This window comes from Planococcus citri, chromosome 2 (assembly GCF_950023065.1).
Source record: "Planococcus citri chromosome 2, ihPlaCitr1.1, whole genome shotgun sequence".
NCBI lineage: Eukaryota > Metazoa > Arthropoda > Insecta > Hemiptera > Pseudococcidae > Planococcus > Planococcus citri.
In genome coordinates, this window is record NC_088678.1 from 35,914,663 (window position 1) to 35,941,403 (window position 26,741).

The window sequence follows — 26,741 nt, forward strand, 5'->3', positions numbered from 1 at the left end:
TTGTATTTCATAGGCAATCCTGCCTATTGAATATGGCAGGTAAACCTAATTACCAAAAACAAATACATAATATGTACATAATAATTATGTAGGTACAAGGCTAATAAACAAAAAATCATCTGCCTTCTAGGAAAAAAAAAACAAAAAAAACGATGAAAACCCACTTGAAATTAAATAATATTTACAATGAACAAAGTTCCATAATGTGAATGGATGAGAAAAAAAGTGATGTAGAAGAGGCAAACACAGTTGAAACATCCTCCCCCTTCTACTGCAAACGACGAAAAGGCAATTATATTTTGTGCATAAAAAAATATGCTAGTTTCATTTGGGTATACGATACCAAAGTATCTGATTTTTTCAGGAAAAGTTTCAAGGTTAAGTACTACTCAATTACTCATAGGTATCAGAGCGATTTTAAGGAGATTTAAAACTTTGATTGGTAATTTTTCAAGTGACAAAAAAAAGTTTGACTGTTCCGTAAATTTGTGAAATTTTTCTTAGCTTGGAGCAAATTTTACGTGATTTGTATTGATCAAAAAATAAAAAATCCTGTCGATCGGTCAGTTACCAAATTTCCTGTTGTTCTCAAAAAAATGTGAAATGTCAAAACTAAAAATTAGAATATTACAAGATACAATTTCCACGTAATTATCTCGGAAAACCTCATTTCTAGTCCCTATTTGAATTACATACAATCACTTTGGGAGGCCCAATTTCGGCAAAGGTGAGGAAAATTGTACGTTTAGTGGTCCTATAAATTGATTTTAAAAAGTTGTACAACTTTAAAAAATAAACTCTTTCTTGCTCATATCAAAACTGGCCTTCAAATCATAATGGTTAAGTATTCCCAGAGTGGCAGCTGTCCAATCTCAAATTTCGTCATCTTAGGACATTTTTATTATTTATGAAGGAAAAAAATTGTTCCAAAACCTTGCATAAAACACGCTTTTCCTAAATCATGTCAAAACGTTTCCTAAAAATTAGCCTGAAAAAAACATACCTACCTATTAATATGTAATAGGCGAATTGGAATTTTAAAAAAACATTTTTACCTAGCCAAGATTTTTTTGCGGGAAATTGTCGGGGGTGATCCCCTGAATAATTCCTGAGAGGTACCACCCCGTACTCCTCTTGCTAATTTTTTTTATGGATGGCTGACCCCTCCCCCCAAAATGGGTTTTTCGCAGATTTCTCCTCAGGGATTGATTTTACGTCGAAAACAGTTCAGTACTTTTTTGTTCTACGATAAATTTCCGATCTAGTGATATATCAACTGTCCTTCCACCCCCAAGGGGGGTGGGGCTAGAACCACTCAAATGAGAGGGGTTTTCTATAAAACACACAAAAAAACTATCGCCGCGTAGGAGGGGTGAAATGGCCCCCGAGAGCGTTCGGGTTGATACTAGCATGGAAGCTGGGTACCATCAAGAAACTACCGCGTGAAAAATTTCAGATCCACGCCACCAGCCCTTTTTGGGGAACCCCCCTTTTTTGAAATTTCAATAACACAGTTCTCAGCCCCATTTCAATCGATTTTGAAAATTTTTCTGGAAGTTTTGTATATCCTTTGTGGGTATCCCCACAACAATTTTCTACCCCCCTCATATTCACCCCTTAAAATGGCGTTTTTTTCATATTTTTATGCCTATCAACAACGTTTTTTGGATGTATTTGTGTCCCCCAAACATCATATACTATATTAGAAATTTTTGTTTCGGTGCGCCGTGGTGAAAACTTGGAATAATGTATCTTAGGGTGGTTGGTGGGGGGGGGGGGTGAAATGAAAATTGTGAAAAAAATAACTATTAATGAGTAGGGTATCGTTTTCATATGATTCGATACCGCTGAACACGAATATAACCTCAGATTTTCTGCTACACTCACGTAGCCCTCTCCAGAGCCCCTCCACCCCCTCAATTTTTACGATTTTTGAAATTAAGTTATTTTGATGACATTGATATCGTTTTCATATGATTCGATACCGTTGAGCAAGAATACGACTTCAGATTTTCTGCTACACTCACCTAGTCCTCTCCAGAGCCCCTCAGCCCCCCCTCAACTTTCACTATTTTTGAAATAAAGTTAGTTTTCATATGATTCGATACCGCTGAGCACGAATACGACTTCAGATCTTCTGCTACAGTCACCAAGCCCTCTCCAGAGCCCCTCAGCACCCCTCAATTTTCACGATTTTTGAAATAATGTTATTTTGATGACATTGATGTCGTTTTCATATGATTCGATACCGCTGAGCACTACTAAAAATTTTAGTTGCACAATCACACATACCTATCAGGATTTGTATTTTTTGTTTTGTTTTTTTTTTTTTTTTGGAGAAGAAAAAACGTTCAAACAACTTACTTATAGATATGCACTCAATTCTCCGTAAAGTAGGCATATAAAAATTACGTAGGTTTCTAAAATTTGACATAGGTAATGTCAATGTGGCCAGAAATGTGTTTTTATAGAATAATAGGTGGTCATTTGATATTTTTCGTCAAATTATGCAATTTTTTGTCCAAGTGGGTATCCCCACCTATTTTATGAAATTTAAACCCCTGTTGAACGTTCAATTTGTTGTTAGGGGGTAATTTTCTTGGGAGATGTCCTTTGGGCCTTCCTTCATGGTTTAGAAACAAATTAGCGAAATCGTTGACAGACTGCCAAAGAGATTTCTTTGTCAGATTAAAAAATGTCATTGGCTTTTTTTCTTTTCTTAAGCGTCTTCAGTCTTCACTCTCCAACAAAGAAGATACTCGTAAGTATCTCGATTGAAAGAAAAATTTCAAACCCGACTAAGCTGTTTCGATTTTTGGAGAATTTTCAAAAATAAAATTTGGGCCAAAAATGCGAAAAAATCAAAATTTTTACCAAATTGACCTTAAAACCTTAAATTTAATATGTACCCTATTTTTGACCTCTCTGAAAGGTGTCCATAAAATTTTACCAAATGAAGTTAGATAGCTAAAATTTTCTTGATATTCTAATTTCAACATGCTGAATCTATTGAAATAGTTTCAGGTCATTTCGGAGCTTCCGAATGTATTTGAGAACTTCCGGATGTTTAAAATGTGCCATAAAAGCTGTTCAAATCAAGTTTACTTTGATTTTCAAAAATTTTACAAAAATTGAAAAATGCACTTCAGCGTCTGAAATTTTGGGATGATGATGGATTTTTTCATGTTCTTTCAATTCAACTTCAGTTATAGTAATACGTAAGTAAGTAGGAGTAATCAGTATTCATTAAACAATTCATACATTTTTTCATAACTTCTGTGAGTCATCTTTTTCAAAATGCCTCTTTAAATACTCCAATTTTTTCTCTCATTAGGTAATTATTGCTAAAAATGTATGAAGTTGGATTAAACTTCAGCCTAAAAGAGATGGTCAACTAATTCATATTTATTTTTTTAGGATTGTCTTTTTTGAGGCCATCCCCTCTTCTTGTAAAAGTATCTTTTTTTCAAAACGCCAAAACACGTTACCACCAAGGACTTGAATTTTTTGATTTTAATTACGAATAAGTAAATAAAGTCAGTGTCTCCATGAATTATTAAAATAGACGCAAATTAATCATTTAACGTTGGTGTATTTTGAATCAAAAAATTCACGGCGATTTGTTATGCAATTCTTTCGACAGGTTTGCGGTATATGTTGCAAAATTGCCACCCCCCCCCCCCCCAAAACCACTCGAAGGAATTCAACTAGCCATGCTGACGAATAAATTTTAAACAAATAAATAAAAAATTCAAACCCCGTTTGTCCTTTCAGTTTGTATACAGGTATACACCAAGCATCGATGTACTCATTATCGTCGGTGACAACTGTTTGTAAGCTTTTCATATTTCGAAAATAAATTACATTCGGCGCGAAAACATTTGTTCCGCACAAAAACACGAGCAATTAACGGTTTCACGATCGTATGGTTGTTTTCTGAATTTCGAATAACTTTTTAAGCAAGTAGGTATAAATCCATTGGTGAGAGTGTAATGTTTGTAGTTTCTTAGAATTTTGAGAAACCTTATCATCATGAAGTTTCATTTGGCGGTATTAGTCGCTCTGTCATCTTTACTTTTAATAAATGTAAGACGATTACTTCCCATTAGTTCGAACGCTTGGTTTTTTCGTAATTTTAATTTCTCACCGTCGTGTTTTTTTTCTAGGTACAAAACACATCCACTTACCAGACGAGAGAAATCCTACCCTCGACTGGATTATGGAATTACCTTCCAGTTTTCGGAATATGGGCTCGAATCGTGCATTATTTAGCAGTCGATTCGGAAGGTTTGGGTAACCAGGTGAAAGACTTGGATAAATATTTCAAAAGTCGTTATCCGGGTAAATACGTACCTCTGGTGAACAAAGTGGTTGAAAAGCTTCCCAAAGTGATCATAGCTTTCCGCGTTTTGAAAATCAAGGACAATCTGCGTAACGTACGAGACCCCAAAACCGGACGTACCCTGGGGGAGGCAATCGACATTATCCATGATATAGGAAACGATGAATACGCCGTGAACGAAATCGCCTCGCGTTTGAATTTAGTCGACCCTGATAACATATCGATGGGTGGATCTACATCGACTTCCGATTACGATTTGAGGACCACCATAAAAAATGTTATACTAGAAAATCCTATGCTGATCGGAGACGTGTTGAAAGATCCGCAAGTCGTCAACTTTATTTCCGGCTCTGTTTTGCAATACCTAGCTAGCAACCAGGTGGTTCACGGAATCGAATCTCTACAACAGCTCATCACCATTGGTGAAATCACTCATCCAAAAATGTTCCAAGAAGGTACAAACTCGTTAGCTGATTTACGCGACGATAAAACCGGAATGAGCTTAATCAAGACATTGGAAGCATTGGTGAATATAATTGAAAATCCCAACTTCCCCAAAGAACTGGCTAAATATTTGAATGCCGAAACTGTAGGTTATTTGCACGAAAAAACTCAAAAAGTCGTATCGAAAGTCATCGAGAAAAAATCCAATACTCCGAAAACCAGTCCTGATGCATCCTCGTCGGGTGAACTGAGTGACGATCAGATTCTAGAAGATGTCAAAAACGATGTTGCAAAAATATCCGCAAAAGATTTCGTTGGTACTTTAGGTATGCTGAATATTAAGCTAGACGAGCAAACCGCCGAAAGTATTTTACAAGCGTCGCAAAATAATGAACTAGGCAGCAAAGCCAATGATTTTTTAAAAGAGTTGGCAGCGGAGAAAGACCTGTCACCTAAAATAGTAGTTGAGTTTATAGCTAAAAAAGGTGTCGTCTTAGAAGAACAATCGGTCATCGATGCTGTTCAGTTGATATCTTCGTTGAATTCGGATTCGTTATTGACTATTTTACACGAGGTAGGCTTGAATTTACCTAAAGAGCAAGTCGAACAGATGCAGACAATTGTAAAAGAATTGAATGAGGAATATAATAAAAAACATCCACTCCCAACGAAAATACTACCTAGTTTCGATCCAAGCGCAGAAGATTCCAGAAAAGCTCCTCCCGAAAGCATTTTTAACCGGAATGATGAGGAAAGAGATGAAGAGTAATGATTCATTTTAAGGAGAATTTATTAAGTTATGTTTATTTTATCGTTGCATGTTTCAATTAATTGGGTACCTACCTACCTACCTACCTACCTACCTAATATCTAAGCTAAAAAAAAATTATCAATAAGTACGATAACTTCATTGATCCCAAATAAAGCATGTTATAATATCTCAAGATAGAATGATTGGAATAATTGTAGTCTTCAAGTTATTTTTTTACTCCATAAGAAATTCAAAAAAAAAAGTTTTTTCTCCTCAAAATTTTCTACCTACTAAACATGCAGAAAAATTGTCGTCAGTAAACTTTCTGCTCATATTTTGCTAAATTTTAAAACAAATAACTCTTTTTGAAGATTATTTTTCAAAATCAAAACACTCATTGCTTCGATCAAGGCAGAAAAGTGGGGACGACGCGCGACCTAGGCAGGGATGACGCAATTGGAGAGGAAAGATTTCCTAATACCTATGTAAAAATGATAAACTTTTCAACCATTTTTTGAAATACTCGTATTTTGTCTTGCATAGTTTTTCCTGATCAACTAACACAATGATCAGCTAGACATGGAAAAATTTTAGATGAAATTTGCTAATCAGAGCCGCAAAATGCAACTCTCTGAGCAACATCCAACATTTTTCTCCCTTGAGCAAAATTTGGCCTCTTCAACTCCTGAACTACATTTTAAAAAAAATAATAGATCTTAAAGTTTTTTGCTGTGAATTATCCAAAACTAAATTCCGCCGTTTCCAGTCAATGTGAAGTCTTCTGCAAAGTTTGGATTTTCCCACATTAATCCCAAATTTTTTCTGGAAATTTGTTTCATCATTTGAAAATTTGGTTTCCATCTACTTTTTAGGTACATAGAAAACTCAATTTGATCAAATATCAGCTGAGCATTTCAAGTGTGATTTTTGAATCACTTTTATAGGTCGAAAAAAGCCAAATACCTACCTACATAATATGTAACATTCAAAAAAGATGAAATTCGACTTGAATTGGCCAGAAATAGTTTTCTTCGCAGACTCTATGCCAGGTAAAGACCCCTATAGCATATTGTGAGTAGATAATTTTGAGATATGGTCAAAAAATCGTACAATGGTACCTCTCGTTAACTATTTGAACAAGACCGAGATTTTTAGGAAGAGTGTGGTCTGAAAACCCCATACCAAACCAAATCAAAATTTCGGACCCCTAAATTAATTTTTTGGTTTTTGACGAACTTTTTGAAATCTCCTAATTGAATTTTTCAGCGATTTATATGTGAATCGGTGGGTGCAGAAAGGGACCCAGTCACATTTTTGGAAATTTTTTTTTTCACGGATATAGGGGTTTCAAAGTACGGCGGATCGACTGGTGATGTCAGATTTCCACAAAACTGCCGGGAAAGTGGTATTTGGGCGCAGAAAAAGGGCGGATCCGCATTTATGACTTTTTTGTAAAATTTTTTAAATTCCTTGAAAAATAACTAACATTTTTGAGAAGACCATTTTTTGAAATTTAAGTTAATCTCTGAACTGAAAAATGATGAAAAAATTAACAACTTCGGCAAAAAGTCTTAGAACTAAAGGGGTTTTGGGTCAATTTAAACGAGATAGCAGTCTAAATGATGTACTTAGATGTAGAATCAAGCCCCGTTCGTGCCCGAGCAATTTCAAAAGAAATTTTGTCGATTGGGTGCAGAAAGGGTCTAAGTCCCATTTGTTTAGGCAGCAACAGCGCCGGCGCACGTGAATATTTTTTTTTCTAAACAGTGCTAAAAATTGTGTCTTGGGGTCCTCTTTCAATGACCTTAAACATGTTTACCAAAAATTTTTGATTTTCAAATAAATCAGTTTTTTGTTATTCCTGAAAAATGCGAAAATGTGACTTAGCCCCTTTTCGTACCCACCGATTCATGTATGGTTAGCCTACATATTTATTGAGTAAAAATGATGAAAATTGGTCGTGAAACTAACATATTACCTATATCAACTCTCTCAAAACCAAATTTCATTGCTTTTGCAGCTATTCTGGAGCTAACAGCACGATTTTATACTTTTCCAGAATTTCTTAATTTCTCCTGAACGTGTGAAAGTTAATTAGTACTTACTGCTGAAAACCGAGTTCTCACTTGTTCAACAAGTTTATCCATATTTGAGCCAATTTCCAGGTGGACACCTCGAGGTGTGTTAAAAAAAAACACAAAAATTCCATGTTCTGGTGAAAGAAAAAAACACCTGAAAATTGCACCAGAGGCTCCAGAATATCCGTGAAATTCAGTTCGGGAGAGCTAGTTTCAGGACTAATTTTTATCATTTTTACTGAATAAATGCTTTTTTTTTCCAAAGTACCCACTTGACAATAGATTCGCCGGTTGAAAAGCCGGTGAAAAAGCCGGCCCAAAAATGACAGTAAATTTGCTGGTAAAAAAACGCCGGCCGTTTAAAGTGGCTGTTTATTTCATTAAAACGCCGAAAAATCTACCAAACTACAAAAAATTTTGAACCCATAAAATATGTTTTCGCGAAAATTCGTTCGAGAAATAGATTCTGCTTCACTACCATAGTACCCTGTGGAAAGACCTTCTAAAGGGATGACCAATGGCGCAAATCGCAGCCCTCTAGCCCATTTTCAAAGGCAGCCAGGGGGTGTCAACTGTCAAAGTTTTCAGTGAACCTAAAATATCATCCATTTCAGCAGTGGATTACCTACTCAATAACCGCGATACCTACTAAAATGGAACTTTTTCTCATAGTTAGGGGTTTTGAGAAGCTGTTTGAAGATATCCTAAACATCAGTGTTCCCACCTTTTTTTCGTACAAAAAATTAACTCAAAAAGTTTCAAAACGTAGTTTTCATATCGTTCCGACTCCCAAAAATTCTGAAAAAAATATATTATGCAACCAATTTTTATGCTGAACAACATATTAAAAAATTGGGATGGTACCATGTTGCAAAGTCGATTTAAAAAATTCCAATTTTGCGAAAAAATGCGATTTTTTGATTTAAAACACGAAAAAAAGTTTTTATAGGTGAAGTTGACCCATTTGACCCCTATTTTTACGTACTGTCGAAAAAGTTGAAAAAACCCTTTCACTCAATGAAATGAACTCCTCACAAAAAAATCAAAATTTGATCAATTTTCAATTTCAATTATCAAAAAAATTTTAAATTTATTCAGTTGTCTTATTTTGACCTCTTTCTGACGTATTTCATGAAAAAGATGATAAAAATTACACTCACAACAAAAAAATAAAAATTCGTTCATTTTTTGAATCTTTTCGAATTTTGATTTTTTTGTGAGGAGTTCATTTCATTGAGTGAAAGGGTTTTTTCAACTTTTTCGACAGATACGTGAAAATAGGGGTCAAATGGGTCAACTTCACCTATCAGAACTTTTTTTCATGTTTTAAATCAAAAAATCGCATTTTTTCGCAAACTTTGAATTTTTTAAAATCGACTTTGCAACATGGTACCGTCCCAATTTTTTAATATGTTGTTCAGCATGAAAAGTTGTGCGTAATATATTTTTTTCAGAATTTTTGAGAGTCGGAACGATGTGAAAACTACGTTTTGAAACTTTTCAAGCTAATTTTTGTACGAAAAAAAGTGGGAACACTGATTTTTATGATATCACAAACAGCCTTTTAAAACCCCTAACTATGAGAAAAAGTTCCATTTTGGTAGGTCTCGCGGTTATTGAGTAATCCACTTCTGAAATGGATGATATTTTAGGATCACTGAAAACTATGAAACTCCCTGGCTGCCTTTAAAAATGGGTTAGAGGGCTGCGATTTGTGCCATTGGTCATCCCTTCAAAAGGTCTTTCCACAGGAAAAATTTCAAAAAAATCGCCGAAACCCCCTACTACTTCTTGGTCCAATTGACGTGGAATGACCCTTAGGAAAAGTACCTAATACTAGATAATCAATTTTTTTTTGTCTGAAAAAATGTTCCTTTTGTAGAAAAAGTGATTTTAAATAAAAATAATAATTTTTCGATTAATTTTTGAAAATTCGTAAAAATGAAAAAATCAATTAGGTAAGTAAGTCAGTTAAAACTTGGTCACAGAAGCTTTGAAATGTCCTCTTTGTAAATTTGAAAAATGGACCGATTATAATACTTTTTTATACGTCGTTTCGCACTATTCAGAAAGTAAAAACCCAAGCAGGTGTACGGGTAAATCCCTGAAGTTTTATTGGTAGGTAATTCATATTACAAAACTCACATCAGAGTACCGATTGAATAGCTTAAATTTACAATTATTTTATTTTCTAAACCGCGCTCTTCACACCATCTCTCACGCTCATCGCTTAAAAATCGAAAGTCCAAGCGACCCCAGTAAATTATTCGGATCGAAGTGAATACCAAAATCTAGCAGTTGGAATCCTTTGGCTATTTTCCTTCTAACATCGCCGGTTTCCATGAATTTCATTATAGCGTTTTTCACGGACACAAAAGCCGAATAAGTTTTCTTATTTTTGATCATTTTTTTCAACATTTTGAATCTTTTACGCACCAGAGCAGGCATGGTTTCATCGGCCAAATAATTTTTACTGGCTGTCAAAGCGGTCTTCACCTTTTCTGGAGTTTCTGGGTTCAGGAACGTGCTCAAAATATCCATACGAACATCTTTGATGATTTCCTTGGCTTCTTCGTTCATTAAGGTATCTTTTATGAGGCCGGTATGTGTTAGGATCATATTGGAGGAGACCTTGTTTTCCAGAAGGTATCTGGCATTGGTGGCCAAAAGTGTTAAGGCTCTATTAGCGTTCTGGTTTCGGAGCAGATCACGAATTACATCTTTGGAACGTTCTCTGAGTTCGTCTAGGTCGGAGATATCGAGGGGGTCTTTTGAATTGGAATTTTTTCTGGAAGGGGTCTTGGATTTCTTTTTCTTTGACGGAGAGGAAGAGTCGCCTTCTTCGGTGTTAACTTCTGTAGCAGGGTCTTTTGGAGAAACTGCATCTGAGGTGGGTGTTTCCTGCGAGGTAGACTCTACCGAGTCTTCTTTTTTTACTGTTGTTACTTCAATATCTGATTTCGATCCGGCTCCTTCGTTTTGAGCGAGTTGACTCAGTTGATTTTGAATTCCTTGCGCATCTGAACTAGATACTGCGCTGGTTGCAGGTGTTGATGAAATAGACGATTGTCTTCCAAATTTTGGTCTAAACATTGCGCTCGGCGGTAGGTCACATAGCATCGCCTAAAAAAGTTATCGTCACGGTAATTTAATTTTCCAAATTAGAAAAATTAGTGGCCTCGTTCAAATGGACCAATGGTACGAATTTTTGACGAGTGGTCCATATTAAATGAAAAGTTGGACCATCTTACCTGCAGGAGGCAGCAACAAACAGCCGAAAACAATAAAAACTTATGCTGCATCATTTTGACGAAAAATTTCAATACATTCAACTATTTCGCCGAAGCTAAGGAAATTCTTATTTATACGGGGTAACTTGGACAATAAATCGAAGTACTGACGTTCTCGCAGGTGCGAAAATTTTCCAAAATTTACACAAGGTGGTAATCTATCATCAATTAGAGACCTTCAGTACGGTAAAGTTAATTGTAATTTATGGGATGTTTTCCAAAAAACTTCGCAGGTATCTGCGCAAGTGAACTTCCAAGATCGCATTGACGCAATACTCATACTTAGTAGGTTTAAGCAAATTTTTTATACTCGTGTGTTTACTGATGTAGGTAAGAGGGCAAAAGATTATAATTTTGACCTTTTAAAAACTATGTAATTTATTCAAAGGTAGAAGAATGAGAAAAGTCTTGTCTAAACTGCAAAACAATATACCTACCTACCTAATAAGAAACATGATTTCCCAACATTAATTTAACCCCTTCTACATATACCATAGGTACTTGAAGAATTATTTTAGAAAGGGTGGCCATTTTTTTTTTGTTTCTACAAATATGTGCTATGGATACTTACTTTTGACTAAAATCACCGAGGGTGAGTTTTTTCATCTTACCTGTACATATGTAAGTATGTAATTGGATACTCGTATACTGTAAAAAAAATGAAAAGATAATTTTTGAAAAAATATCCATTCCAATGGTGTAGAAAATAGGTAGGTACCTACAGATATTTTCAACCGCCAAAAATCATCAGCGGTATCAAAATTGGTGTAAATATCAAGATCTACATACCCATTACTCTCTGTGAAAAATAAAAATAATTTTATTATCAGGCGTCATTCATTTTATCACTGACGTCAACTCCAGTTACTAAAATATCACTTATCAGGTGTTTCTGTACAATACGCATGTATTTACAAAATTTCAAATCACAAATTCGAACACGAGTTCATGGCTTTGGAATATTCACTCTGACTATTAGGAACTTGAAAAAAATTGTGTTGAATTCTTGACATCATACTGTATACGACTCTTGAAAACTTTGATTAAAAAATGACCATCTTCCGACGTTTCGAGTTACAAATTCAACTCAGATATTACCTCTCAAAGTCTGATTTTTGAGAGCTTAAACAAAATTTTGAAAAAAAAAAGACAACAAACTGCCAAAATTATGCCAAACTCTCAAAAATAACTCTATCTGACTTTTTGTGAGACTTTTTGTACACTTACAAGGGAAGCCCCCCACGTGATAATCTCCGATTTGAATGAAACTTAGACTGTTGGAAAGAGGACCTCAAAAAACACCCATCCTCCAATTTTCAGCTGCTCAAGTTGATTTTTCGATTTTTGGCGAGCGTTTGAAGTTTTGTGTACACAAGTATAAAGTTGTTCAAATCAGAAAACAGGAAAAAACTACAAATATCCATCTCTCCCGCGTATCAACTTCCGGAGCTCAAATTTGGGCCAAAGGTAGTCTTCTAGATACCTGGTCGACTCATACCACCATTGCCCGGATCCGGCCTTCCGGTCAGAAAACAGTTTTTTTAACTGCTTTTTCTCTTAGTATTTTCGGTGAATTTGAAAAATGACCATTTCTCCCCACCAAATAAAGTTGATCAGCTGAAATTTTTGCTGAAGGGTCTATGCTCGATACCTGATCGATTAATACGACCGTCGGCCGGATCTGGAATTATCATTAGAAATCATATTTTTTGTGCATTTGGTTTTTTATGCATGTCATTGAAATAATTGAAAAACCTGTTAAACCAGCTCATCTAATACACTTCCAGTACTCAAATTTTGGTCAAACAGTCTGTGCTAGATACCAAATCGACCCATACTACCATTGGTCGGATCCGGCTTTCCGTTCAGAAAACAGAATTTTTTACTTTTTTTCTCATATTTTCGGTGAATTTGAAAAATGGTCGTTTCTCCCCACCACATCAACTTGAGTGCGCAGCTGAAATTTTGGCTGAAGGGTCTATGCTTGATACCTGATCGACTAATACTACCGTCGACCGGATCTGGAATTATCATCAGAAATCGAATATTCTGACCAGGGCTGTTAAATTACCGTAATTTATTCGCTGGTAAAATACGGTATTTTACGGTATTTATGGTATTTTACTAATTTGGATATGAAGAGTTATTTTTTGTAGTTTGACTTCAAAGTTGTGAACTTCTGACCTGCCTCTGAAGTAAATTTTCATCTGTTTTAGGTGTTATTAAAGATTATAGAAAATTTTCCATGGACATTTTTTGGAAATTTATGGGGAAAATTTTTGATAACTTTCAAATCATAAATTTCCATGGAAATTTGGAAATTTATGAAGGAAAGATGGAAAAAAAGTGTTGATTTTGGCTCTTTGGTAAATTATGGTAAAATACGGTAATAAACGTTTGGTAAAATACCGTAAAATACTGTAAAATACCGCCGTAATTTACCAACATAAATTACCTTACAGCCCTGATTCTGACTATCTGGATGTATATAAACGCTTTTAGAAAATTTGAAAAATCATGTAAAATCTGCTCTTGTAATGAACTTCAGGAGCTCAAATTTTGGTTAAAAAGTCTGTGCTAGATACCAAATGGACACATACTATCATTGGTCGGATCCATACCTCCATTTAAAAAATAGAAATTTTTATTGCTTTTTCTCATGTTAGGTGTGAAAGAAAAAATATGATTTCTGATGATAATTTTAGATCCGGCTAACACGTATATCAGTCAACCAAGTATCAAGCACAGACCTTTCAGCCAAAATTTCAGCTGCTCAAGTTCATGTGGTGGGGAGAAACGGTCATTTTTCAAAAAACATGGACAAATTGATTGATAAAAACTTCAGATTGATTATTCAGTTTTTCGATCCCAGGAAATTTTTAAAAAATGTAATCGGATCTAGTAAATCCACAATAACTAAGCACCCATAAAAAAACAAAAAACCAAAAGAAAAAAAATGTTATACCTAAATTATGTATATTGGGTGCCTTATATTTTAAAAAAATTTCAATTCATAAGTACGGATTGTTTATTGTAAAAAAATCTCATTCAATTGATTTGATATTCCTACTCAATGAAATTTTCACTCGACACCTTTTTCATTAATTTCCATTTTTAATTCTCTGTCGTTTATCCTTGAACTTCGAATTTCACTTCTCGTGGGCTGGATAATGATGTCACTGTTAGGTTCTTGAAATTCATCGCTAGAAATTTCTCTAGCAGTTAAATCAGGGGATTCGTCATCTTCAGGATTCAAATAAATGAATTGACTTTTTCCCCATGTGTATGGTTTCTTAAAAAGCCACGACCAAGCATACGTTCCCTATAATTTATGATGCTTGAATAAGTGAATTAGGTATATTTTTTAAAAAATAGTTACCTATGCAGTCTAATAATAATACCTACCTAATGAAAAAACATGCTAGATGCGAGCACATAGTTTTTTTTCTAAACTTATGTTTATGGTTATATACCTAAGTGAAGGTAGGTTAGGTACTCAGTACTCACACATAAAAGTCTACAGATATAAAGGCTAAAAGAATAAGATCTTAAGTAAGTATTGCAAAATTTTGCTCACCTGAGAGAAGCACAAAATGGCGGAAATTATTAAAAGGGTTTTCATCACTGATTATTCAAGTCTTTAAAAAATTTTATGAGTTGCAACAGTGTTCATAAAAATTGTTCGACGACCATTAGCAAGAATGTATGCAAGTTTGGCGGTAGAATGTTGCCATTAAATGACAAAAGGTTCAAGTACCTGTATTGCCGCATGTAATAACAGTTTTTAATGTTCAACTACCTGTACTATAGAAGTAATAACGTCACAAAAAGACGATTCAAATGGTAGAACAAATGGAAATACCGACCAAGCAGTGCAGGTTCCAGCTACAAATAATAATACAATATTTTTTTCGAATCAAAATTTTAATAAATAATTTTTTTGACAAATAACAACTATGCATCAAAGGCACTTTTCGTTATCCATATCACTAGGTTCATGTACAAGTACCTAGGTACTTACTTAGAAATTAATTGTCAAGAAACATGTTTCTTTTATAAAAATTTTACCGCCATGAAAAATCTGTGATTTCCCTTCTAAATAATACCAAATAACTCGAAGTTTGAACGTACCTCTACCTACATTAAAATACCTATCCCAGTGAAAATGGTCGGAATTTAAAATGAATACCCATCAATGTACACAAGGAAGGTATTTTAGTAGGTAGAGGAAAGCTATAGATTTCACTGTCTTGAGAAGAGAAAATGAGCACAACAAACCTGAAAAAAGTTCAAAATTTTCAAACATATCATATAACATTCTCATCAATTGTCCTTATTGATGAAACACGTGGCTAATTTTAAAAAATTGCTGATAAGGTTAAAAATTCAAGGTGCACGTAAAAGTTACACATTTTACAAACGATGTTAATCCGAAAATCAAGTAAAATGCGGATCAATTTTTTCATCTAGCTATACGTAGCCTTTGACAAATGTCAAAGAAGTGTAGAATACGTTACAGGTAACGGTACCTTTACAAACTCAAAGCAAAAACTAATATCAGTGCCTATTCAATTTTTTTTCTACAACATTGAGTAGTAGGTAAGTATACTGATGGATACCTACAATTTCTTTTCAAATTGTTCATTGAAGATCAGGATCACCTTTAAGCTCATAGATAGATTTTTATCCTACGCAATGGCGTATTCATGAACTTTTTAAAAAAAAATAAGATGAGATATTTATTTCTGAATAGGTAGTTGTTGATATCATACTTACGTAACTTACATCTTCGAAAAAGAAAATTATTGAATCACAGTTGCATGGTCAGTGATTTTAAGTAGGTAAATGATTTAACAATTTGTTCCTCACTTATCCATACAAGATACTCGTAGGTAATTTTTCTGGAGAGCATTTTAGTGAAAAATAAAAACCATATTATGTAACTCAGCAATAAAATAAATGAAAATCTGATAGCTTCAATCGGTAAAATTTATTTAGGTATATTTATTCATTTAGTTAGAACAATCGTACAATAACTCTAAATCTTGAATGGTTAATTGATTTTAAAACTAATTCTACATTCTGTAACACTTCTACTTAACTCAACAGGAATGAAACATGAGGTAAATTCAATACTGTGGAGAGAAGAGCGAACCCATTTGCGATTCTCTTCCGCACATCTCCAGGTTGGTTGAGAAAAGTGTGCATCTCCTTTTTGAAGAATTCAATATGCTTGGGAATATTTTCATTATCAATGATTGTTTTAACGTTATTGAATTTCTGCTTAATTAAAGCAGGCGTCTTCTTGTTCACGTAATAATTGTAACGATTTTTGAGATATCCTTCAATCATCGGAGGTGTTTTCTTATTGGTCATGAATTTGTAAATCTCTCCTCTGATTTGTTTAAAGTTTGGTATCGCTCTCTCATCTGTTAGAATTTTTTTTACCCGGGCCATTATTTCTTTAACAGTTTCTGCAGCGATTTCAGTCTCAACGAGTCCGACATATTCTTCTGTCAAAAGTTGCATCGCTTCGGGGGAATGGAGGTCTTCGTAAATGGTTTCTTGAATGGGAGGAGTAGGCATTAGAGTATCACTTGATGGAGGGCTGATATCTCCTTCGTCGTCTGAGTCGTCCATTTGATCAGGAGCTTCATCCACGTCGTTGACTCCTCTTGTGAGAAACATGTGACCAGAAGAAGTGTGTTCAGAGTCATCGCAGCGAACCTGTCAAAGAGATTGAAATGAAAAATACAGCCTTTGAGGTCTGCACGTACTTAAATCAAATTATTTACAAAGAAATTTGTTTACCTTTAGGACGAAAAACGCGACAGCTATGATGAATAAAATTTTCCCTTGGAATGCCATTGTGAATGTTGCAATTTACTTCAAAGAAATGTACGATTAAGTTACCTACCAGCGTATTTATGTGCATTTGCAACTTTGAAAAATACTGATCCACAAGAGAACCGAAAAATACATTAAGCTAGGATAAATTATTATAATGTCGAAAACGGGTACGTATCAAAGCTCAACTTATTGTTCAAGTTGACAGCAATTTACATAATTTTCCATTGTAATGTTGACATAAAAAATTTTTCACAACAATTATTTTGATCAAAGACTTGAAAACCGATCTGGAGCTTTCCCCCCACAGTGGATTTTGGTCCCCCAAAACACGTTTTTCGACATTTTCTCCCTCGCATTGCATTTTAGCGAAAAATATGTGGTTAGACAAAAGAATCTAATTCAAATTTCCGATCTAATGATGTATCAACTTTGAACTTTCTTTGTACGTTCAAGGGGGGTGGAACTATAGCCATTTAAAAAAAGGGGGTTTCCTGAAAAATATACCTACATAAAGGCTATAGGTGCCCAAGAGGGGTGAAATTTTCTCCGAAAGCGTTCGAGTTGATATTAGCATGGAAGATGAGTACCATTGAGAAACTTCCGCATGAAAAATTTCAGATCCACATCCCCTCCCTTTTTTGGAGAGCCTCCCTTTTCTGAAATTTCAATATCACTTTTCTAAGCCCCATGTTAACTGATTTTGAAAATTTCTCAGTATGTTATGTATATCCTTAGTACGTATCCCCACAAAAATTTTCAACCCCCCCCCTCATATTTACCCTTCAAAATAGCGTTTTTTCATTTTTTTTATGCTTTTTAACAATAGTGAAAATTAAAGGGACTAAGTGCTCTAGAGAGAGCTAGATGAGGGTAGCAAAAAATCTGACGACATATTCGTGCTCAGTGGTATCGAATCATAAGAAAAAGACACCCTACTAATTAATATTTGGTTATTTTCCCCAAAATTTCCATTTTACCCCAACCTTCCCAAACACACATTTTTACACCATTTTGATGAGTAAATATGAGGGGAGGGGGTTGAAAATTTTTGTGGGGATACCTACTAAGGATATACATAACATACTGAAAAATTTTCAAAATCGGTTAACATGGGGCTGAGAAAAGTGATATTGAAATTTCAGAAAAGGGAGGCTCTCCAAAAAGGGAGGGGTGTGGATCTGAAATTTTTCATGCGGATGTTTCTCAATGGTACTCACCTTCCATGCTAATATCAACTCGAACGCTTTCGGGGACCATTTCAACCCTTTTAGGCGCCTATAGCCTTTATGTACCTATTTTTCAGGAAACCCCCCTTTTATAAATGGCTACAGTTCCACCCCCCTTGAACGTACAGGGTGTCTACTGGATTTGAAAAATCAAATTCCTTGCTATTTCCTTGTTTTCCCATGCCATTTTCCTAGCTTAAAATTTGAGATTAAAAAAACAGCCCCCCCCTTGTGTATACCTACTCGTTTTTTAGGAAATTAATTTCTTAACTTTTTTCAATCAGTTTCATTTATTTATTTATTTATTCATTTTTTGAAAATGACAAGATTTTTTTTAAATTGTCACATTAGTAGAAAACACGTATCGAAAGGAAAAACGAACAGAAATGGTATAAGTAGGTACTAAAAATTAAAATCAAAAATTGGTACCTTTTTCGTTTTTTTTTTTTTTGGTGATTTATTCAGCTTTTGATCTATTAAAATTGAATCTAAGACGCCAGGAAAGAATATTTTTTGACCGGGAGAAGCGAGGTCGCAAAATTTTTGAAAATTTTTTGATTCTAATAAGAAGTCTTAACGTTAAAATATTGTGCTTTTTGACGTGTTTGAAAGAAATTTAAATTCCCACCTCTTTTCGCTGTTTTGTGCTGCATAATACATACGTACAATTTTGCGTTTTTTGCACCGGTACCATCCCTGAAATTTTATAACTTCCAATTTCAAAGCGAAGAGAGGGCAAAAGCTTCTGAAAATTGATAATAATTCAAGAATAAACATAAGACCATTATTCCCTATTTTAATCCTTTTTTTCACTCTTCACTTTTGACTATTCAATTAAAGATTTGGCAAACAAAATAATTCAGCCCGAGCGAAGCGAGGGCGAAAGCTTTTGAAAATTTCTAATTCAAAAAGTACATAGAAAGCAACCATTTTTAATGGGAAAAATTATTATAAAAAAAATGGAAAATACATTTTTACAAGTTCAAAACATATTGAAAATTCAGAATGAACTTTTTTGAAAAATCCTTGCTATATTACACAGAAATTGTCAAAATCCCTGCTATTTCCTTGTTTTCCTTGCCAGTAGGCACCCTGACGTACAAAGCGGAAATTTGACGTAGATTTTTTCGTCTAACGTCTAACTCTAACCACATATTTTTCGCTAAAATGCAATGCGGGGGAGAAAATGTCGAAAAACGTGTTTTGGGGGGGCTAAAATCCACCGTGAGGGGAAAGCTCCAGGTAGATCGGGGACGGGTCCAGATATGTTGTTTAGGACACCCTCCTGGACATTTTTAAGCAAAAAAATATTTGTTAGCAATTTTGTTTGGGCCCAACCCCTTACCTACTATACTAAAATTACAAAAATTAAAAAATATTCAAACGAATCTTGAGGAACAAAAACGTAAAAAATATTTATTCATAATATCACATCAAATAATATTTTTACTATTATTTGATTTCATTTTATGATACAAAAAGGCAACATCCCGTACATGAATTCTCATCTGCGATACATTGAACACAAAAACTCATCGGCATCTACCGCATGATAGAACAAAATACAATTAAAAATATAGCTCACGATAACCTAATGCTCAAAATGAAATATTTCACACTTATGTAAAACCTTAATGAATCGATATCCTAATAATTATAAACAAAAGCATCCTTAATTTTAAATGTTTAAATGTACAATATATCCATACGTGCTGCATTTATCTCGGATAACCTCCAGCTGTTTCACCGGGTCCTAATTTCTGTTGCATAATTTTACCATAGCCACCTCGGCCGGAGTCAAAATCAGCTCTGTATTCGTCACGAACCTAATGATAATCAATGATTAGAATCTGCAGTTGATAAATACCGATCAAATGATAAATATGTTACCTGTCCTCCAGTTTTTCCTCTTCCATATTGTCTGCCTTCGACAAATCCGGCATCCCAATCCGTTCTTATAATTCGATCATCTAGTCGAGTACCGTTCACGTACCGCATAGCGTTTTCAGCATCTCCTCTCGCGTAATATCTACAAAACATATATCTGTAGATTACAAGTTCAATCTCAAGTATTTCATAAACTACATTACAAGTATTTCATACTCTAGGAAGCAAAATCCGCACGGTGTTTTCTTGTACTTATCCAATCCCATGATGATTCTCTTGATATCGCCGCACTTGGAGAATAACTCGTAAATCTGTTCTTCAGTCGTGTAAAATGAAAGATTACCTACGTATAAAGTAGTACTGAGGCGTAGCAGCTTCTCTTGATCAGCACGAGATCCCTACGAAGGCATAAAAATTGAAAATTACTCTCAAGCTGTCGAAATAATGATAGATAGAAAACAATCCCAACAATGAGATGACTTACTTTGAAGTGCTGATCACGGTATGAACTCAAATCTACCGAAACTGTAGGAGAATTTCCTATCGCAAGCATGATCGGAGAATTGTCTAATAGAAATCCCTGTTTAATATAATTCGAATTAAATAAATTACCGTCTAAAATATCAAAATTACATAAAATTCAACTGACAATTTTATTTTCTATAAACACTGTAAACAGTTTAATTAAGTTTAATCATCATAACCACCTCATTATTTTGTTCGGAGCCTGGTAAGAAAAATAGATAATTCGTTAGTTTCAACTTTATCCTGTAGAAGCGCTAAGAAGAATTTAGCTACTCTTGTTTGATTAAGGAACTGTTCCTTAGTTTGATTGATGATTTTGTTCGAAATACTCGGAAATACTGCTTTTTGATTGGTCGAGTACGAGCGGTGCACAAAATCGAAATATTTTGTGATAACAAGAAAAAAGCTTTATCAACAAATTTTGATTTTTTGCTGATTTCAAAATTTTTTCTCGCGGAATTATGCGAAATAATCGTTATTAAAATTGAATGTCGATCTCATTCGTGATGTGAAGAAATGATTTACTTCAAGTTATCGTCACAACGTATTAGTTTGTAGCTTGATCTATCCGTATATCAATGCTTACAAACGAAACAAGAATGTCTTCCGTGTTTTTTCAAAGATGACGAATACGCATCGATTCTGAATGAATTCGTCGTCTGAGATGAAGGAATCAACATCTGGGAAGAAATCAGAACTACACAATGGAGAAAAGGATGCATTCCCGAAGCATATAATCACTATTCAAGGTAAGTTGAACTTCTCTGCGATGTATTAATAATTTCATTACAGGATGTTTCTAAGCTCTTATACAAATTATGATGTTATTTTTTTCTCACAGGTGAATCATTACTTTACAAATGCACAGTTTGTGACAAGACATTTAAAACCAAGTCGAACTGTTGTTACCATAAACATTGCGCAGATGATAGCGAAAAACCATATACCTGTTCTACGTGTAATAGAAAATTCTCATCGAAAACACATTTCGATTATCATAGTCTCATGCACACTGGTAAAAAATTATTTTAGAACTTTTAGATATCTACATTTTACCCTCTAACGTCAAGTTTTGCCAATGTTTTTTTTTTTTGTTTTTGCAGGAGTAAATCCATTTAAGTGTGACCAATGTGATAAATCATTCAAAACTAGAAACAAGCTGCTTCGTCATAAAGAAGTGCATTCGGGTAATTAATATCGCATCGATCGCATGACGAATTCGTGTGCAAATTTTAATTTACCTCATTATTTATCAATTTGTACAGATAAAAGGAAACTCTACAAGTGCGACCTGTGTGACAGATCGTTCTTGAGAAAAACTTCAATTAAGGTTCATCGCAAAAGTCACACCGGAGAGAAACCATATAGTTGTCCTCATTGTTCCAAGGCATTCAGCGAAAAGAAAAAATTAATTAATCACATTAGTTCGCATACCGGTACGTGTTTGTCTCTTGTCATTGATTTTCTCTCGTAATGCAATTTCTAGCACTGGGATTTCGGATGAAATGAGAAGATTTATTCGGACTAATTTCTACAAAAAGCTTTTTAAGTGCCTAACCGCGGTGTGTCATTATTTTTTTGAAAAAAAAAAGAAATCATTTTAACCTCGTGAAATCATAATTTTTATATTATGTACAGTCTGTTTTTGACGCGGCGCGACGCGCATTCATTTATTTATTCCACTGTAGCTACTCTCAACGTCGTATTTGGGTTGATATTTCGTCGTTTCAGTTTTATAGATTTCGGCATACTTATAATCTTCTTCAAAATTCATTTGAGCTGGTTCAAATCCAAAATTTTCTCCAGCGATTACTTTTGAAAAAAATAATGTAATATTTATTGTTCGCGAACGAATGAACGAAAAAAACTGGAATTTAGTTTGCATAATATTTTTGACCTCCCCAATCGATTTGTTATGAATTTGAGTAGTTCTGAAGACTGTAACAAATTTTTAAATTCTCCAGTTCTTGAAAAAAAAAAAAAAAAAAAAAAACGATAAATATGTTCATACTGAAATTTAGTACCTATGAAGTATGAACTCGGATTTACTACTCGGGAGATTAAAAATATCCTTTGAGCATTTTTCGATTTAACGTTTGCGAATAGCAAATTTTTCATTTTTTTCAAAAGTAACCAGAGGAGAAAATTTTGAATTTGATCCGGCGCAAACTAATTTTGAAAATATGTGCACAAGTCAGTCAGAAGAGTCACAACGTGGTAATTTCGAGTTTATAAAGGCTGGATTTCATTCTGATCTTATTAATGGAATTTTTATTTTGAAAACTGGAAAACCTGGAAGATCTACTATAGATGCTCCTGAATTGCTGAAAACCATGACTAGCCACTCAGAAGATCGGGAATGTCACATTTAAAATTTTAAAAATTCGCTAAAAATTGAGAAATAAATTTCAGCACCAGTTCATTTTGAAAATTGAAAACACAAATTTTTAGCTATACTACTGCAAAAAGTCGACTGCATGCAGGTAGATTTTAAGTTGTTTTGGAGCCCTCCGCTACCTTTTCGAAATTACAGGAGCATCCAGCAGATTTTTCAGTGCTCGAAATTTTCATAAAATTTTATCAAACAGAGTCGTAAATCCAAAATTTACTGTGCACTCCAATTTTAATGCAATTTCAAGTCTACTGCAGGTTGCTGGTTCGAGCAGAGCTCGCTCCCAATTTTGTCCAAAAATAAAACAGCTTGAAAAAGTTTCCTGGCATGGTAATGACAATAGAGTGAGATTTTAATAAAGGATTTTAACCATTTTTCGCAACAAAAAAAAAAAAAAAACACGAAATATTTGAACAATCTTTTGGAGGTGGGGAGGGTTACATTTTTTTAGAACTTTCGGTAGAAGAAAGTTTTTTTTTGTTAATTTTTGGCGAAAAGCAGTTGAAAAGCAAGACTTTTCGGCAATTATTCGCAAAAATTTATACTTTCTGGCACAAAAACGAGACTTCGTTGTAATTCATGAAAAAATGAGATTTTTTACGTTTGTCAAAAAAGCGAAAATTTTGCTCAATTTCTGAAAAAAATGAAAAAAATTGAGAGTTTTTGATTTTTTTTTTTGTCAAAGAGCATGATGATTTTTTTAGCAATTACCAAAAAAGATACTTCTTTTGCAATTTTTGCTGAAAAGCGTGATTTTTAGTCAATTTTTCAGATAATGTGAGACTTGGAAATTTTTTATTTAAAAAAACGACAATTTGTAACCATTTCAAAACAGCGAGAATTTTTCAATTTCTGGTAAAAAAAAAAAACACTCAATTTTTAGTAAAATGCGCTAGTACTTTAAAAATTTTAGCGAGAGGAAAGGCTTTTTGGCAATTTTGTAAAAAGGTGTGACTTTGATTACTCGTAAGTAATTTTCGAGAGAAAAAGATTTTTTGGATTTCTTTTTTTTCAAAAAAACAAAAAAAAACATTTTTTAGCCGTGTTGCTAAAAAAACAGGTGCAATTTAGTAATCTGTGAAAAAAATGAGGGTTTTTTACAATTTTTGGCAAAATGCAAGGCAGGACCTTTTGGGAATTTTGGAATTGGCAAAAATTACACATTCAAGTCATTTTGAAGTCTCTAGCGACTTTTTGAAAATAATTCCTAGATCGAGCTTCCAGCAGATTTTAAAAAATTGAAATTTTCCATATTTCATCTAGTGGAGTTAGAAAGTCGAAATTTTTTTCAAAATGGTGTATTCCAGTCTGAAACACATTTTTTGCCATCGATTTCATACTTCTTTGAAAATTTGAAAAATTACCCTTCCGTCTCCATTTTAGGTAGAAAAATGGAATTAAGTTTACACACAATTTTTGAAATCAATTCCGAGATGGAATGTAGGCAGTTTTAATCCGTTTTATTATTTGGAACCTCAAGGAGGCTGTTTAGAAACTTCTGTTTTTCAAAAAATGCCACTAAAATGTGTCCGAAAAATTTTATGATTTTATTTGTCAAATTTTGCTGTTTTTCAATAAATGCCACAAAGTCTATCCGAAATATTTTATGATTTTACAAGTCAAATTTCCATTTCGGATCAGCAGTAAATAAGTACATAAATCAAAAATAGCAACATTGAATCGCGAATCGAATCCGATTCAGAATCGTTTTATTTGAAAACTGAATCGCTGATTTTGAATCGGATTCAATTTTTTAGTCGAATCGCGCCATTTGGATCCGATTCATTTTTTGTTTTTGTGAATCATCCCATCTCTGCTGTACACTGATATTTTGAATAAATAAGTGTTGTGAGGAAAAAATACTGTAGTAAGATATTAATGAAAATTCAGTTCCTTCAGATTCAAATTTAGTCTAATTCGCCGTCCCCCTTCATTTTTCTCAAAAAGTTAATTCTTGAAATATATTAAACATTGAGATTTTTGTGACATCAATTTTTTTAAATTTCATTATTGTGTAAGTATTATATACCTTTAATCTAGAGTTTCATTTCATTATAACACCCTTTCAGTGTTGAATAGAGACCCTTTCCACTACAGAATCCCACAAAAAAAAACCGTTTGTAGGAATTAACACGATTTAAAAATCTTAAAATAACTGGACTATTCTATTCGAATCCGTTTTCTTCTTACCAGGTATAAAAGATTGGATTTGCGAAGTATGCGGTAAATCATATTCGATAAAATGGAATTTAGAATTACACAAGCGAACGCATTCCAAAACACGTCCGTATTATTGCGAAAAATGTCAACAATCGTTTTCTCAAAATCGCTACCTAAAACGTCATATGGAAACACACAAAAGTATACAATTTTTTTTCTCCAACAAAACATCTCGATTCATTCGTATATACTTACCTTATTTTTCAAATTGCAGATTCAGTCAAATACTTATGCAATTTATGCGATAAAGAATTCAGCCGAAAAGATAACTTACAACGGCATATCGTCAACACTCATCTCGAATACGCGAATCCTACCGCCGTCAAAGTGGAAAAAATCGCTAAATCATATATCACCAAAGTCGTAGCTAACGATGAGGAACCAATACCTGCCGAACCGCAACCACCACCGGCACCTCTTAACGAGGAACCAAAACTTGCCGAACCCCAATCCGTGATAAAATCATTGACTAAAACGCGAGAAATTATCGATTACCAATACCAAGATCTACAACCTCAATTTGAACGAATATCCGTTATTAAAACTATCGGTAAATCATCGCGAGAGAACCAAGACGTCATCGAACCCCCTACTCCAACAATTGAAGAACCTCCTCAACAACAACAAGTACCCGAACCTCCTCTACAACTAGTACCCGAATGTCAACAGATTGCCAATGAGGAACCTCATCAGTTATCGCAATGCCAAGAGATCGCCAATTTTGAACCTGACTTATCGCAATTCCAACAGCTTGCTAATATGGAACCTCAATTAGCCGATCCTGTTTTAGATCAAATCGCTTATGATTTATCTTCCAAAGATCCTACTCCGGTCACGAATAGATCTGCGGATTATTGTGATTTCGCTCACGATGATTTTGCTTCGTATTCCAGTTCAAAAGAGATGATGAAATCACCTCGATGTTTCCTGCCAAAGAAATTGATCACTGCCTCTTATAAAGAAAGATCTACTTACTCAGGTCGAAATAGTTTTACGGCGACTAAAAGCGTTATAATGAATATTGATAAATATTAATCTAGAGTATTCGATTAATTACCACTTTCAAGGGAACCTTTACCACTCGTCGATTTCGATCCAGCTAAAATGGTGGAAATAGCTTATTGGTACCTATATTAATTTTCTACAAAAGAAGCAAACGTAGAAATGAAAATCTGAAACTCGGTTTTTATACTCAAGTCGATCCCTTCTCTCTCCCTCAATCAATCGGAACCATTTCCAAGTCGATCTGAAGCCTCCAGCAAAAGCTGGCTTTTCTCCAGCAATTTAAAATCGCTCCAGAAGACGTTGTAATCAACTTTGGCAGCTGAAAATTGAACGCAAATCCGAGGTGACGAATTGAGAAGTGTAGGTACTTTTTTTCCAATTGAAAATCTCAAATTGTAAAAAAATCCAAAATTGCCAATTTTAGCAACAGATTACTCAAAACTTTTGCTAGGTATCCGCTAAAATTGATCTTCCAAATCGATTGGCACCATTTTCAGCTGATCTGAAGCCTCCAGCAAAAGTTGACTTCTCTTCAGCAATTTCAAATCGCTTCTGAAGGCTTTGTAATCAACTTCGGCAGATGAAAATTTGGTTCTGAAGTCTTGGTGATATGCTCTCTAAGTGAACCAAATTTCAGCTCGATCGGAGTTGACAAGTTGAAAAGAGTATTTTTTACAAATTGAAAATCTCAAATTTAAAAAAATCCAAAATCGTCAATTTTTGCAACAAAT

General features: G+C 34.2%; 6 protein-coding genes across 6 annotated transcripts in view; 3 read left to right on the forward strand and 3 right to left on the reverse strand.

The window, feature by feature from the left end:
- The window catches only part of LOC135835591 (uncharacterized), a 309,298-nt gene that overhangs the window by 60,265 nt on the left and 222,292 nt on the right, over positions 1-26,741 (forward strand). The window lies entirely within an intron of this gene.
- LOC135835582 (uncharacterized) lies at positions 3,843-5,749 on the forward strand. Its single transcript, XM_065349915.1, has 2 exons — positions 3,843-4,086; positions 4,167-5,749. Exons 1-2 carry the CDS (start codon positions 4,033-4,035, stop codon positions 5,553-5,555), a joined length of 1,443 nt encoding a protein of 480 aa, XP_065205987.1. The 5' UTR covers positions 3,843-4,032; the 3' UTR covers positions 5,556-5,749.
- LOC135835583 (uncharacterized) lies at positions 9,707-11,016 on the reverse strand. Its single transcript, XM_065349916.1, has 2 exons — positions 10,867-11,016; positions 9,707-10,738 (listed from the first exon to the last, which is right to left on the reverse strand). Exons 1-2 carry the CDS (start codon positions 10,918-10,920, stop codon positions 9,839-9,841), a joined length of 954 nt encoding a protein of 317 aa, XP_065205988.1. The 5' UTR covers positions 10,921-11,016; the 3' UTR covers positions 9,707-9,838.
- Positions 15,877-17,066, reverse strand: LOC135835584 (uncharacterized). The gene is made up of 2 exons (XM_065349917.1): positions 16,717-17,066; positions 15,877-16,632 (listed from the first exon to the last, which is right to left on the reverse strand). Exons 1-2 carry the CDS (start codon positions 16,771-16,773, stop codon positions 16,003-16,005), a joined length of 687 nt encoding a protein of 228 aa, XP_065205989.1. The 5' UTR covers positions 16,774-17,066; the 3' UTR covers positions 15,877-16,002.
- On the reverse strand, positions 19,372-20,562 carry Cbp20 (cap binding protein 20). The gene is made up of 4 exons (XM_065349921.1): positions 20,353-20,562; positions 20,085-20,266; positions 19,872-20,010; positions 19,372-19,807 (listed from the first exon to the last, which is right to left on the reverse strand). Exons 1-4 carry the CDS (start codon positions 20,419-20,421, stop codon positions 19,700-19,702), a joined length of 498 nt encoding a protein of 165 aa, XP_065205993.1. The 5' UTR covers positions 20,422-20,562; the 3' UTR covers positions 19,372-19,699.
- LOC135835585 (zinc finger protein 271-like) lies at positions 20,777-26,652 on the forward strand. Its single transcript, XM_065349918.1, has 6 exons — positions 20,777-21,142; positions 21,235-21,408; positions 21,497-21,580; positions 21,659-21,829; positions 24,979-25,146; positions 25,220-26,652. The coding sequence occupies exons 1-6, from the start codon at positions 21,040-21,042 to the stop codon at positions 26,038-26,040; spliced, it is 1,521 nt and encodes a 506-aa protein (XP_065205990.1). The 5' UTR covers positions 20,777-21,039; the 3' UTR covers positions 26,041-26,652.

Excerpts from the sequence above, each read along its gene's own strand:
- LOC135835582 (XM_065349915.1), top strand. The coding sequence starts at position 4,033 with ATGAAGTTTCATTTGGCGGTATTAGTCGCTCTGTCATCTTTACTTTTA. Across the intron at positions 4,087-4,166 it reads CATCTTTACTTTTAATAAAT|GTACAAAACACATCCACTTA; the intron begins GTAAGACGATTA and ends TTTTTTTTCTAG.
- LOC135835583 (XM_065349916.1), bottom strand. The coding sequence starts at position 10,920 with ATGATGCAGCATAAGTTTTTATTGTTTTCGGCTGTTTGTTGCTGCCTC. Across the intron at positions 10,739-10,866 it reads TTTGTTGCTGCCTCCTGCAG|GCGATGCTATGTGACCTACC; the intron begins GTAAGATGGTCC and ends TAACTTTTTTAG.
- LOC135835584 (XM_065349917.1), bottom strand. The coding sequence starts at position 16,773 with ATGGCATTCCAAGGGAAAATTTTATTCATCATAGCTGTCGCGTTTTTC. Across the intron at positions 16,633-16,716 it reads TCGCGTTTTTCGTCCTAAAG|GTTCGCTGCGATGACTCTGA; the intron begins GTAAACAAATTT and ends TCTCTTTGACAG.
- Cbp20 (XM_065349921.1), bottom strand. The coding sequence starts at position 20,421 with ATGCTTGCGATAGGAAATTCTCCTACAGTTTCGGTAGATTTGAGTTCA. Across the intron at positions 20,267-20,352 it reads ACCGTGATCAGCACTTCAAA|GGATCTCGTGCTGATCAAGA; the intron begins GTAAGTCATCTC and ends ATGCCTTCGTAG. Across the intron at positions 19,808-19,871 it reads GAGGAAAAACTGGAGGACAG|GTTCGTGACGAATACAGAGC; the intron begins GTAACATATTTA and ends GATTATCATTAG.
- LOC135835585 (XM_065349918.1), top strand. The coding sequence starts at position 21,040 with ATGAATTCGTCGTCTGAGATGAAGGAATCAACATCTGGGAAGAAATCA. Across the intron at positions 21,409-21,496 it reads TCATAGTCTCATGCACACTG|GAGTAAATCCATTTAAGTGT; the intron begins GTAAAAAATTAT and ends TTGTTTTTGCAG. Across the intron at positions 21,581-21,658 it reads TCATAAAGAAGTGCATTCGG|ATAAAAGGAAACTCTACAAG; the intron begins GTAATTAATATC and ends CAATTTGTACAG.